Source organism: Zingiber officinale, chromosome 8B (assembly GCF_018446385.1).
Source record: "Zingiber officinale cultivar Zhangliang chromosome 8B, Zo_v1.1, whole genome shotgun sequence".
NCBI lineage: Eukaryota > Viridiplantae > Streptophyta > Magnoliopsida > Zingiberales > Zingiberaceae > Zingiber > Zingiber officinale.
The window spans coordinates 48,765,551-48,780,378 of record NC_056001.1 but is presented as its reverse complement, the minus strand read 5'-3'; the positions used below and the strand labels follow the sequence as shown (position 1 = coordinate 48,780,378).

Sequence of the window (14,828 nt, the reverse complement as noted above, 5' to 3'; positions counted from 1 at the left end):
ATTGGTATCAGAGCCAGACCGCTCAGAAGGACTAACCGCCGACTGACGCACAACGATCAAAACGATGGCTGGAGACAGTGGCTACCCACCTGCATTCGAGGGGGAGTTTGCTTCATGGAAGCAAAAGATGGAGGTATACCTTAACTCTGATTTTTCTATTTATTTAATAATGAAATCTGGTTATGAAGCACCAAAGAAAGCAAACGGAGAAGAGCTCGAGAAATACCTCTGGAACGAGAAGCAACGTGACGAGTTTATGGCAAATGCACGGGCTGAATTTCATCTTCTAACCACAATACCAAATGAAGATCTCGACAAAGTCGGATAGTACAATAGCGCAAAAGAACTTTGGGAAAAGTTCTTAAAACACCACAAAGAACAAATTGAAGTTGAATCCGACTCCTCGATGGACACTGATCCGACGTCAGAAGAGTCTGAAATTGAGGTAAGTGTCGAGACAGAACTAGTAACCGAACTCCAACTTGAAGACCTAGAATGCTCATCACAAATGAGCATCGATGAAGGGGGAGAAATATCAGAAGACGAAAACAACTCAACAAGGGGAGAATCAACCGCCGACAAGGTAAGTCAGGTATGGTCTCCACCTCTTGGCAAATTAATTGTTTCAATTGAAATATTGCCGAAAGATTTTCGTGAATTACAAATTATTTCGTCGAAAGAATATTTTAAATTAAAAACTGAAAAACTATTAAAGAATATTGAGTTAAAAGACAATTTATCAATTAAAAGATTTTGACAAACTAACAATAGAAAATGTATAATTTTTTGCATGCTCAATATTTTTTGCGATAATTCTAAAAAATTGTGAATTAAGAACTTATGAGAAGTTAAAATGGAAATTTAAAAATCATAATATTTGATCTTAGTTAAAATATTAGACTTAGCGCTTTCAGAGAAGAAAATTAAACAGTAAATTTCTTTATAAAGCTTTGTCAAGGAACTGGTTGTTGCTCCAATAACCAAGAAGGCATAGTGCCTCGCTACGACCTGGAAGCTGAAATATTGAAATGAAATGTTTAATTAACTTTCTGAAAAAAGCATTTAAAAATTAGAATTAAATAATGCTTTGAAAGTTTAATCAAACATTTTTGAAAATTTTGTTTATAAATTCATTTTTAGAAAATTTTTTCCTGAAAAATTCTAAAGACTTAATTTGCTTTTTGACTTGAAATATTTTTTTGGAAAATCCTTAGAATTTTTTTCGAAATATTCTTCTGGAAAATTCTAAAAGTTTATTTACTTGGATTTTTTTTAATTCAAAAAGTCTTCTGGAAAGTTCTGTTTGAAAATTCATTTACTTAGAATTTTTTTTTTTTTAAAAGTTCCCTCTAATTACGACCCCATTTTTGCTGTGATCAAAGGGGGAGTGAAAGGTACAAGTTTAGGGGGAGTTAGGAAAATTAAAAATTAAAAATTAAAAATGTTTAATATTTTGTGTTGCAATCTTATTTATTGTAAAAATTATGCTTAACTTGTTAGTTTAGTAATTTCCTTTAAAATTACTATTTATGTCTATTTGTTAACCCTAACTTGAACTTTGGTTGATGCACATCAAAAAGGGGAGATTGTTGGACCCCGTGATAGTTTTGATATGATTAACCAAGTTGGTTAGGTCCTGCTGTGTTTGATCCCTGTGTCTGAGTGTGCAGGAGCTTAGGAGCACAGGAAGTCGAGCGGAAGACGCAGCTAGCGAGAAGGACGGCACGGGAAGGGGAGCCGACGGGCTCGGTGCGTCTGAAGGACGAGAGAGCTATGGAAGAATACTCCGGTGGGCGTGAAGAGCGTGCGCGGCGTTCGAGGGATGTTAAACCGGGACGGAAGGCTGCTCGAGGAGAAGGCCGGGAATTGGGTTCGGGTGAGCCCTATTCCGATTGGCCGCAATCACCCAAAAGAACGGAGCGTCGGAAGCTGAAGAAAGCAAGCTAAAAGTGGAGCTGCCATCTTGGAGGCGCCTCCATCAGGCTTGGAGGCGCCTCCATCAGTCTTGGAGGCGCCTCCAGCTTGAAGGCGCCTTCAAGCTTGTTGAAGGCGCCTTCAACAGGTCAAAGTGACTGTTTCAAGCTGCGGATAAAGTTTTATCCACTCACCTCTTGGAGGCGCCTTGGACCCCTATTGGAGGCGCCTTGGACCCTCGAGATCGGATTTCCAGAGGCTATTTAAAGGCCCCTGGAATTAGGAATTCACAACAACTTCTACATTCAACTCTGTAAGCAATTCCTAGCAGTAGTTCTGAGCAATTAGAGTGTAAAAGGCTTCTCCGCCTTCAGCAAAGGAGAATTTTCTTAGTGCGCTTTTCACTGCCCTGGATTAACAACCCTCTTGGTTGTAACCAGGTTAAAATTCTGTTTCTGCTTTTATTTTCTGTCTCTATTATTTTACTACTGCATTTATTTCTGAGTTGAAATTCTAGGAGGGTAGTTTTATTTTTGTTTTCAGCAATTCACCCCCCTCTTGCCGGTCTCCGCTGCACCTACAGGACAGTGATCCCTCCTCTAGATTGTCTCAGGGAGATAAGAGTATTGAGCTCCCCCACTTATGATTTGGGATAAGAAGGATAGGTGTACTCCGACAGCATCCCGTTCACTCGGTCACTCAGGAGCAGTGATGACAGAGTGCATGGTTGTCACAGACCAACCCACTCGGTATCACCATCATGTGTGAGACGGCTGACTGACGTCAGGGGTGACCAGGACATGTTGCATCATATGCACTGACTGCATTTATTTCTTGTGTTTGCTGCACTTTATATGTTGCATATTTGGTGGATGCATTTGTTTGACATGCATACAGGATTTATAATACTCTGGGTCTGACGGCCTTGTTATCTCTATACCCAGGTCTTGGTTAGAACAGATACTCCTGCTCCTTACAGTTTTACATTTTTCATATGATATATATCCAGGAGACTGTACGCATATTTATTATTAGTTGTTATTTCTTACTATTCATGTCAGTAGTTACCCGCTGAGGAGTTGACTCACCTTGTTGATATTACTATTTCAGGTTGAGACTGTCCAGAGGATTTCCAGTCGCTAGGTCCCCCTCCAAATTGCGAGGATTTCCATTTTGGGTCTTTTCTTTGGTTTCTTATTATGTTATCGTCTATGTTTTCAGACTTGTATCTTTTTGGCACTTGGATCTTATATGGTCTTTTATTATCGATGAGTTTTCATCTGGTATATTTTTTTACATGCCTGCTCGGACAGCAGAAGAGGTAGGTTTGAAGAGGTAGGTTTGGATGTATGTTGGTGATTTGAGTTTTATGGGTGTAGTTGAGTAGGATATAAGATTTGAGTTTTTTGGGTGTAGTTGAGTAGGATATTAGAGATATTTTCCTTACTGTTGCTTAGGTTAGGGTTTACTATTATACTGCGTGGTTGTCACTTTTATTTTATTGTATGTTTCCGGCCGTGTTGACCGTGTATGGTTATGTTGTAGAAAGTTTCAGATTGTCACCCGTACAGGGGAGATGCTGTCGAAATTTCCTCCGACAGGGACTCCCCCGGGGTGTGATAGAACCCCTTATGTTCTACCTGATTACGGGTTGGCACTACAAGAAAAAACCCTTACAACAACGGTTTTTCATAGTTGTCGTAGCCCCTTTCAGACTGTTGTTAAAGGCTGTGTTGTTAAAGGGGGTGCTCAAAGACAACAGTTTTTAACCGTTGTCTTTGAAGACAAAGACAACAATTTTTACAACGGTGAAAAACTGTTGTCTTTTCCTTCAAAGACAACAGTTTTTCACCGTTGTCTTTGAGCGTCTACCTTTAATAACAGGGTCTTCAACAACAGTTTTAAACTATTTACGACAATAGTGAAAAACCGTTGTCTTTTTTTGATAAAAAATAAAAAAAATATTAAAATTTATTATACAATTTTCTAGTATTATAAATCATTCAAAATACTAAATTTGTAAATAAAATTTAACATATAATTTTTTAACATTCAAAAATAATATTTACAACATTCCGAAGAAATTTCAAAAGCAGCCAACAAAATGACAACGACACTATTAAAACAAAGGTAGAACAACACAACATCCTAATCCTAGAAGTGTAACACAACATCCTAATCTTGATATCCAATTTTGAAGAGTTGGATCATTTGAACTACTTTTACGATGTACAACACTAGAAGAGTAACAAAACATAATTAATAATAAATCCAACACAAGAACAAGCAACATATTCTGTCGTGTTGTATATATATTTACCAAATACATTTTCCTTCCACATGGTTGAACTCTAAAAATAATTCAGAAAGTACCCCAATAATAAGACTGACAACAAAAAACACCCCAAACATAAAAATTTAGTTTTATTTGCAATTATGACAGATAATCATGTAACTAGCTGCAGTATTCCCACAAAAAAAAATATGTAACATAACAATATACTGATACAAAGAAAACTAAAGGGATGACCATTAAAGGAAAGAATACCTTAAATAAAATGAATTCAGAAAGTTCCCATAGGCTCTAGATTAATCCTTTAAGTTTACTTTGATCATGAGCTAAATCATTGCAGTGAATAGATTTAAATCGAAGTAGGTAAAATTCCCATTTTGGCAGCCTGTATACCTCACGAAACCCATCTGCAATTTCACACTAGAGGTTGAAATCGAGCTCTTAAAAATCTTTAAACTTGATATACCGAAAGCTGGAATAGAGCAGGAGGCTATACTCACCAGAAAAATCCAAATTGATGCTGGAAATCATTGAAAAAGGGATGAGTAGATTCAAAACTCTACTAAGCTTGAACACCAACATCTCACGACTGGAAGCCCTAAGAATCGACCTGAAATCAGTCAAAAAATTGAAGATTTTGTGACTAAAAATTTACGCAGAAATAGGTCACAAAAAGGACTCTATTTGGGCAGAAACAAGCATAAAAAATATGTAAGGAACAAAACCCCTCAAATGATTTGAAAATGAGGGAGGCGGGGAGGCGAAGGGTGTCAGTGACAGTGGCGAGTACGCGGAGAAGAAGTTTGTCCAAGAGTAGCAGAGATCTCTTCCTCCATCGCAAGTTCGTTTTCATTAGGGTTTGTGTTTGATCACTGAGTCGCATGTTGAAGAGTGCATGATAGAGAGGCCTTTTAGTTGAGGCGGCAGCGACGCATATGGCAGAAGCGAACCTGAGGCCCATCTAGGATGGAAGGCAGTGGAGCATCTAGGGTTTTCGACGAGAAGATGCAGGAGGAAGAAGTAGAGGACACTTACTGTTAGTGGATTTCATGTCGGAGGTCTTGCCGGTGAGGGCGTCCTTAATGGACTCGTGGACTGCTGCTGCTCCTGCGCGGCTCCGGTGAGCGAGAGATTGTGAGAAATGAGAAAAGAGGGACGGATTGAGAAGATAAAAGGGTGGAATGCGGCGGCAAAAAACTTTCGGGGAGAGGGAAAGAAAAAAAGCGGGGCAAAAATTGGCGAAGGGGAAAAAACGGCGAAGGAAAAAAAACACCAGTATTCAACATCACTTAATCGACAACGGCTTTTAAAAACTGTTGTCGTAATCCCAAAAAAAAGCGCACATAGACAACAGTTTTCAAAAACTGTTGTTGTAGCATTTAAAAACCGTTGTCGTAGTCTTAAAAAAACATAAATAGACAACGGTTTTTAAAAGCCGTTGTCGTAGGCCAAAAAAATTGCTAAAAGACAACGGTTTTTGTTAAAACCGTTGTTAAAAGACAAAAAGACAACGGTTTGGTATAAAACCGTTGTCGTTTGAGTGTTGTTGAATGACATTTTTCTTGTAGTGTGGTTAGCATTTTTTCGCACTACTTTAAATCTGATCAGGCAAATTCGGCGAGCTTTAGAACTGGGCAGCCAATCAGAGCCAGGTGGGGAGGTGTTCTCCTCGATTAACTTTGATTGTTACGTCACATTGACTTTGACTGTCATGTCATCTCCTGAGTTCACTTGTTACAACTCGTATCAATATTATAAAAGTTTTTTTGTAAAATAGTTTCTCCACCTCTCAAATTATATAAGATTATATGAAGGAGAAAGTAATTTCGAGGACCATCTTATAAGTCAATAGGTCATGAAGTAAAAACTTAAGAGTGTCAGATTAAGTTAAAGAATTGAGTCATCAATTACTTGTAGGGGTGTAAATAAACCAAGCCGTTCATGAACTATTCGAAACTTGATTCGATAAAAGCTCATTTGGGCTTGTTTAATGTGGCTCGTTAAGATAAACGAGCGTGGTAGCAGGACAGTGATCCCTCCTCTGGATTGTCTCTGGGAGATGAGAACATTGAGCTCCCCCACTTATGATTTGGGATAAGGAGGATAGGTGTACTCCGATAGCATCCCGTTCACTCGGTCACTCAGGAGCAGTGATGACAGAGTGCATGGTTGTCACAGCCCTACCCACTCGGTATCACCATCGTGTGTGAGACGGCTGACTGGCGTCAAGGGTGACCAGGACATGTTGCATCATATGCACTGACTACATTTATTTCTTGTGTTTGCTGCACTCTATATGCTGCATATTTGGTGGATGCATTTGTTTGACATGCATACAAGATTTATGATACTCTAGGTCTGACGACCTTGTTATCCCTATACTCAGGTCCTGGTTAGTACAGATACTCCTGCTCCTTACAGTTTTGCATTTTTCATATGATATATATCCAGGAGACTGTACGCATATTTATTATTAGTTGTTATTTCTGACTATGCATGTCAGTAGTTACCCGCTGAGGAGTTGACTCACCTTGTTGATATTACTATTTCAGGTTCAGGCTGTTCGGAGGATTTCCAGTCGCTAGTTCTCCCTCCAGATTGCGAGGATTTCCGTTTTGGATATTTTCTTTGGTTTTCTTATTATGTTATCGTCTATGTTTTCAGACTTGTATCTTTTTGACACTTGGATCTTGTATGGTCTTTTATTATCGATGAGTTTTCATCTGGTATATTTTTTTATATGCCTGCCCGGACAGCAGAAGAGGTAGGTTTGGATATATGTATGTTGGTGATTTGAGTTTTATGAGTGTAGTTGAATAGGATATAAGATTTGAGTTTTATGAGTGTAGTTGAGTAAGATATTGGAGATGATTTCCTTATTGTTGCTTAGGTTAGGGTTTACTATTATACTGCGTGGTTGTTACTTTTATTTTATTGTATGTTTCCGGTCGTGTTGGCCGTGTATGGTTATGTTGTAAAAAGTTTCAGATTGTCACCCATACAGGGGAGATGCTGCCGAAATTTCCTCCGGCATGGACTCCCCCGGGGTGTGATAGAACCCCTTATGTTCGACCTAATTACGGGTTGGTTAGTTTTTCTTCGCACTACTTTAAATCTGACCAGGCAAATTCGGCGAGCTTTAGCGCTGGGTAGCCAATCAGAACCAGGTGAGGAGGTGTTCTCCTCGATTGACTTTGATTGTTACGTCACCTTGACTCTGACTGTCATATCATCTCCTGAATCCATTTGTTACAACTTGTATCAATATTATAAAAGTTTTTTGTAAAATAGTTTCTCCACTTCTCAAATTATATAAGATTATATGAAGGAGAAAGTAATTTCGAGGACCATCTTATAAGTCAATAGGTCATGAAATAAAAACTTAAGAGGTTTCTCAATAGGTTTTAGTTTTAAAATTAACTTTGAGTTTAACGTATGATTTATCCAATTAATCCACGGATCGGACAATCATTTATTGGATTTGATTTCCAGTTTTTTTTTCTTACGTATACTTTTAATTAATTTATCAGAAATGAGCGTAAACATTTGTTTTTTAAAAAAATTTCAAACCAAAACAAATGAGTGGAAATTTCACAAAAGGCAAATAATGACGAAATTACACGTACGTGAAATTTAATTAAAGAAAGAAAAGGAATGATTGGATGGCAACAACTTTAATTAATTAATTAATACTAAACCCCTAGTTGAGTTCGCTAATTGCTGCTGGATTTATCCTTGACTTAAAGTCCTGATTAATTCCATATATATCTCCTAATATTTCGCAGCAACTAATTCTGTTGAGTGTGTTTGCGATTTTCCCGCTTTGATTTTGATTTTGATTTGCTGCTGCTCTATTTAAACTCCTCCGATCCTTCCCTTCAATTTCCACTCCAACTCGATCGATCGAAACCTAACATCTCCTCGATCTCCAGCTTCCAGTACTTTAGTATTTCTAATATCATCAAACTCATAATGGCTGTCGCAGTTGTCAACAACGATATGCTAATTTCCTCTTCCGCCGCCAGCACCAGCAGAATCGAGGTTCGCTCCGTGTGGGCTCATAACCTCGACGAGGAGTTCGCCCTTATCCGCTCCGCCGTCCCGTTCCACCCCTTCGTCGCATTGGACACCGAGTATCCTGGCGTCGTCGTCGCTTCCAAAAATCCCTACTGCACCCTCACCCTCCCCCAGCGCTACGAATTGATCCGCGCCAACGTCGAGGCCCTCCGCATCGTCCAGGTCGGTCTCACCCTCTCCGACGCCGCCGGCAACCTCCCATGTGCCATCTACAGCGACGGCACTTGTGTGCGTTACGTGTGGGAATTTAATTTCCGTGACTTCGACATCAACCGCGACCGTTACGCCCCTTCCTCCGTCGAGCTGCTCAAGGCTAATGGCATCGACTTCCAAAAGAATCAAATATGGGGCATCGACTCTTGCAGATTCGCCCACCACTTGGCCACCTCCGGCTTGCTTTCCTTTGGCCATTTTTCTCCTGTCTCCTGGGTTACCTTCCAAGGCGCCTATGACTTCGCCTTCCTAGTCAAGATGCTGACATGTGACTGCAAATTACCAAAGACCGTTCGTGAGTTCTTGCACCTCGTTCACTTCTTTTTCGGCAAAAGGGTGTTCGATGTGAAGCACCTTTGCAAGCATTGTCCTGGGCTTTACGGAGGATTGGAGCGGGTGGCCTCTACCGTCCGAGTTGAGCGAGCAGTGGGCTCTCGACATCAGTCCGGCTCCGATAGCTTATTAACATGGCAGGTGTTCTATCAAATCGCTTCTCGTGTGAATCCACAACTCATTGATCGTCCAGAACACATGGGAACACTCTATGACCTCCAACTGCAATAGTAATCTAGTTGTGGCTAGCTCTAGAGTTCATGGCTTATCACAGTTGATAATGATTCTGTCAGCATTAGCTTAATTTGTACACAAAATTAATTGTTCACTGTTTCATCGTATCTTTTTGTATTTAAGTACAGATTATATGTTATCGCATCATCAGATATGCAAACAAATTGTCAATATTAATTCTTAATTTGGATAATGAGTACTTGTTGTTTTACTTTGCCTTAAATCATCCCCTCGTGTGTTCTGGATCGGATCATACTCTGTTCAAATGGTTTTTTTTCCCTTTTATTGATAGTCATATATATCGTAGCCTCTAGTGGTTTAGAATTTATAGTAACTATTTTAGTGATAGTGTTGGTGCTTCAGAGGTCAGCGTTTGTTTTTCTCTTTTATTGATCGTCATCGTAGCCTACAGGAGTTTATAATTTATAATAACTATTTTAGTGAATAGTGTTAGTGTTACATAGGTGAGCGGTGCTTTGCTCACCTACTGGGACAAGGGAAGGATGACCGATGATAGGGCATGGAAGGGGTGGCACACTCATACATAGGAAAGAAGGCAACACATGCAGGAGGATTCGAGCTCTATAGATCATTATTTTTATTTTCCAGATTTAACCACGTGACTTTAAACCATTCAAATCAAAACTCTTTTAGAGATATACAATTAATTAATAGGTAAAATTTGTAATAACCTAATCTCATGCTAAAAAAAATATTATTTAAGACGTATTCAGAGGCTCTGTGGATGTTTTTTTTTGTTAGATTTTCTATTCTTTCTATAAAGGTTATTGTCATCTTTATTTTTGAATTTAAATCATACTCTAATATCAATAAAGTTCTTACACCCCAAAGATATATTTGTCTGTTAAACCGGATGATATCATATAATGACAACATGAGAAGTAAATAATCGATATCAAACTCAGATTAAGTAAATTAAATATCGACGTAAAATGAAAACATACTAATCTTTTAAATATCTATGTGTGTATGTATGCATTAACATGTGAATATACTAATTTACATAAACTAACAATTATAATATTATTACAAAAACCTTATCGATTCCACGAAGGAAAGAAAATAATAAACAACAACATAACAAAAAATAAAACAACTTGAACAAACATCCAAACTCGAGTAGAACCGATAGCTAAGACCTTTGAGCGATACGACACTTCCTCTACCTACTAACCTGGAAATATAGGAGAAACAAGGGGTAGTGAGTACAATAACTCAGTGGGTATAGGAAGATAGTGCATGCTACTATACATAAGAGGATCAAAGGATGCAATCTCAGGTAATAAATACTTACTATCAAAGTAAGAGTACCAACATAAAATCATCTTCTAATCAAACCATAAACAACAATATAACTCATCACTAACCTGCTCCAGCAGGTATGACCAATAAATTACCTGCATAAAACAAACATATAACAAGCACATAACAAACATATATCAAGTTTTAATAGCACGCAAACTCATGCTATCATTGTCTGATCTTGTGGGCAGTTAGGGCCACTGTCTGTGGACAAACTCATGATACTGTTGGTGCGGTTAGTATTAACGGGGTAACTCAAGTTTTGATGAATGACAAAACAGGTTAAGTTAGTTTCGTTGTTATCTAACACTCTGATCGAGTGTGCAGGAGAAGCCCAGACAGGTCGACGGGCAGACCTGATATCTGACACGAAGCCCAGCTAGGTCGACGGGTCGACCGGATAGCTAGCACGAAGTCTAAACGGGTCGATGGGCTGACCGGACGTTTGGCACGAAGTCCAGCTAGGTCGACGGGATAGCTGGCACGAAGCCTAGACGGGTCGAATGGCTGACCGGACGTCTGGCAGGTAAGTGGAGGTAAGTCACTGGAGGGAAGTGACTGTGAGGACGCATTTCCGGGAAGGGAACATTAAGCGTCGATCTGGCTTAAACCCATTTCGGATATCTAAGTCGAGATCGTGACTAGATTCCGGTCTCGAGGAGACGGAATATAGCTAATACTCTACTTGTTGGTTTTAAACTGTGCTAACACGTTGTTTTGCAGGATATATATATCGTATGTTTGCCTCCGGACTAACGTTTTCTTGCAGGAAGGAAGTTGTTGGAAAACCAGGGTCTGGGCGCCCGGGATGGATCTGGGCGCCTGGAGGCAAATTTTTATCCTCAACGTTGCCTCGCCACGTGGAGCATCCTGGTTGGGTCCGCTACGTCATATTCAGGGCGCCCCGAACCTCCTATATAAGGAGGGTAAAGGCTGAAACTCAACACAACAACGAAAAATCTACTCCTCTATGCTCCTACGACGTTGTGAAAGCTCTCCGACAAAAGTGCTATTTCTGTTTCTATTTTTTATTTATTGTCGGCTTTTTTCACTAATTAATTCCTGTACTTAATTTGTAATCAAACTTTTCGAATTATTAGTGATTGCCCATCGAAAGCACCCTTGCGTGTGGGCCTTGGAGTAGGAGTCGCAAAAGACTCCGAACCAAATAAATCTTTGTGTTTGCTTTGGCTTAATTATTTTTCGCTGCTTACTCTCGAATTTTTAATCGCTATTCACACCCCCCCAGCGAAATTCATCGATCCAACAAGTGGTATCAGAGCAGGTACCGCTCTGATTTGGTGCAACCACCAATCAGACAAGGGGGTGAAACCTTTTTCATTTTATTTTCGGTTTCCAAATTTTTTTTTCTTAATTTTCCAAACTGGTACTATTACCTTTTTGGAAAAAAAATTTCGTCGCTATTAATCTGACTTGGTGCAACACCAATTCAGTTTTTTTTTTCCAGTTTATCTTTTCTTCTCCCACGCTACTAATAGAAGACAAAGTCTTGGGACTCTCTATGTCTATTTTTTTCCTTGTGTGTAGGTTAATTATGTCAAAAATTGAAGGCTTCAACGCAGTACGCCCTCCCCTATTCTACGGGGATGATTTTCCGTACTGGAAGAATATGTGTGGCCTGAGCTAGGATTTGAACCCAAGACCTCTTAGTTGAGATTGGTTTAAGTAGCCATTAGGTGGTGGTAAAGCATCACATGAGCAATATGAAATAATTTATTATATGTAGATTATGTGTGAAGAGATTCTCCAACTTCCACTTAGTATAAAAGGGGATGTATGAGATCAAAACCTAATTTTGATCACCTCTTCTCCTCTAGCCGAAACTTCTCCTCCCTCCTTTCAAGTTTCGGCCAAGAACCCTAGGGCTCCAAGCCTTAAGGCTTTCCAAGGGGAGAATCTAAGGAGAGGGTCTCTCCCAAGGAGGTAGTTCGCGCGAGGAAAGGTGGCTTGGAGATTAAAGCATGCAAAAGAGAGTATTGTCTTCCCTTCATCTTATAGTAGCAAAATCTAGCGAAAAGATGTAAGTATCTCTCACCTGTAGTATGAGTAGTTTCGGTAATACATGTTACGATATGTTTTAAGTGTGTTGCATGTTATGATATGCTTATTGCATGTTAAAAGAGATAGATACTATGATATGTATGATGCCCTCTAAAGTTTTGGGATCAAGAGCATGTTTAGAACATCTTGATTTGCTTCCCATTAAGTTTTGGGACTAAGAAGTATAATCAGGTGCCTAAAGTGCTTCCCTATAAGTATGGGGGAAATTAAGCGCACATAAGGTGTTTGGCTAAATGCCAAGCAAGTGCAAGTACAAGAAATTAATAGTTAAAATAAAATATTTTACTTTAGAAAGGCATGTACTGGACACAAGGTCTATGGGTGGGCTCCTAGATCGCCCCTAGGCTCCTAGACCGCCTACTAGTACCTTGATAGTTTCGACATTAGCTACCTCGGATCTTATTAAGGATGCACGCAAAGTGGTACAATGTCGGGGCCAAGCAAGTGATTATTATTTTCACTAATTATGTAATATAAAGTTTTCAAACTTCATGGGTTGTCTTAGTGGAAGTTTCCTAAGTTGAGAATTTAAATTATATTGTGTAGCTTTGATGAACTCTATAATATGCCTAGAATCCTGTGTTCCTTACACTACTAGTATGGTTTTTAAGTTGATGGTTTGCATGATAAACTGGTTTAAAAATACATGTCATGTACATATTTCCGAAGTATGGTTTTAGTGTGTGTTACTATCAAGTGCATGTTTGTGTTTCCCTAAGTAGTTTTAAAAACATGTTTACATTGTTGCATTTTCCTCAAGTAGTTTTAAAAAGCATGTCCTCTTTTAATGTATCATTTTGTGAGTAGATGGTACTTACTAAGCATCCTCTTATAGATTTGCATTTCCTTATACTGCAGATAAATGAAAAGGAAAGTTTGAGTAAGAGGAGGCAGCAGGAGCAGTGTGTGTGTGTGACGGAACAATGGAAGGAGATCAGAGAATTTGTTATTGTGTGGGGACATGTTAGAACTTGAGTATTTTCTTTTCTCCGCTTTACATAAAGTACTGTCACTAATTGTTTAGGATGAATTTATTGGTTTGGCAGAATTTAGAGTGGCAAGGATAAGTGGAAAAAGGGGAGAACAAGCTCTTTGGTAGAGCAAGGTGTGACCCTTCGCACGGCCCGTGGCACGGTCGTGCGGGTTCAAATGGCCTTCCACTGCCTGCTTTCGGCCAAGGTGACACGCCCGTGTGGAATCACATAGGCATGCACCTCTTCCCCTGGGCCAAGGTGACATGGCCGTGTGGAATCACACGGTCGTGCACCTCTTACTCTCGATCAAAGCTACACGGTCGTGTGGGTTCACACGGCCGTGTCTCTCTTCCTCTCGGTCGAAGTGACACGGTCGTATGGGTTCACACGGTCATGCCCTTCTTCTCCGCTGCCAAGGGTCACGACCGTGTGACCCTCACACGGCCGTGCCCTATGCTAGCCGGGACTACTCTACCTATCAGGGCCACACGACCCATACTCGTTAGAAGCTTTAGACTCCCCTTCAGCTCTGCTTGGCTCTAAGTCATGTTCTACCAGTCGTAACAAGTTAGAATATATCTATGGACTGAGCAGGGTGTAATAGGTAGGAATGCCAAAATTTATGATATACAGAAAAGAGTAATGTTTGTCATGTAAGTTAAGGTTAGTAGAAGGGCGGGCGTTACAGTTTGGTATTAGAGCCAGTTCCATCTTTCCGTCACACACATCAAGAATTGATCCTGCAGCTTCTAAGTAAGAAAGTAACTTTCCATAACTTTTACGCATTTATTTCTATTATGATTAGTAAGAACAGTTGTTAAGATTGAGCATGCTTATAAATAAATTACTAATAATACTAAGTAAGAATGATGATAGGTTGACGCAAAATCTCACTGGTTGGTCTACGGATGTTGGTTGCTACTCGGAAAACCTAATGGTTCCACTGTACAAAAATTTTGTACAAAGGTCTGAACCTTTTCCTAGCTACCATGTGTTCTTTTAAATTAAACTTGGATCGCCTGCGGAACTTAACACGTTTGATCCAAAGTTTAATCTATTTGTTCTTTTAGGTTTAGACTTGGATCTCTTGCGGAACTTAACACGTTCGATCCAAATCACCTAGGTTATTAATTCCATTAAATATTAATTTCCAAAATTGGCTTCCAGGACTGCATGGCGAGGCACATGGCCTTCTTGGATATGGGAACAACCACCATCGCCTAGACAAAGCCTTTTAAGGAAAGCTAATATTTAATTTCCTTAAATAACTTTAGGTCAACCGAAAAGAACAATCAAATCACAAGGAAAAGAAAAACAAAGAACACAACATCGAAAATAAATTCGAAATACTAGAATCGCATGCCTCTTGTATTTGGTATTTTTTA

At 39.5% G+C, this 14,828-nt stretch overlaps 1 protein-coding gene across 1 annotated transcript; it reads left to right on the top strand.

Moving 5' to 3' along the window:
• Window positions 1-8,179: 8,179 nt before the first annotated feature.
• LOC122013776 (probable CCR4-associated factor 1 homolog 11) lies at window positions 8,180-9,061 on the top strand. Its single transcript, XM_042570003.1, has one exon. It carries the CDS (start codon window positions 8,180-8,182, stop codon window positions 9,059-9,061), a length of 882 nt encoding a protein of 293 aa, XP_042425937.1.
• The last annotated feature ends 5,767 nt before the right edge of the window (window positions 9,062-14,828 follow it).

Excerpts from the sequence above, each read along its gene's own strand:
- LOC122013776 (XM_042570003.1), top strand. The coding sequence starts at position 8,180 with ATGGCTGTCGCAGTTGTCAACAACGATATGCTAATTTCCTCTTCCGCC.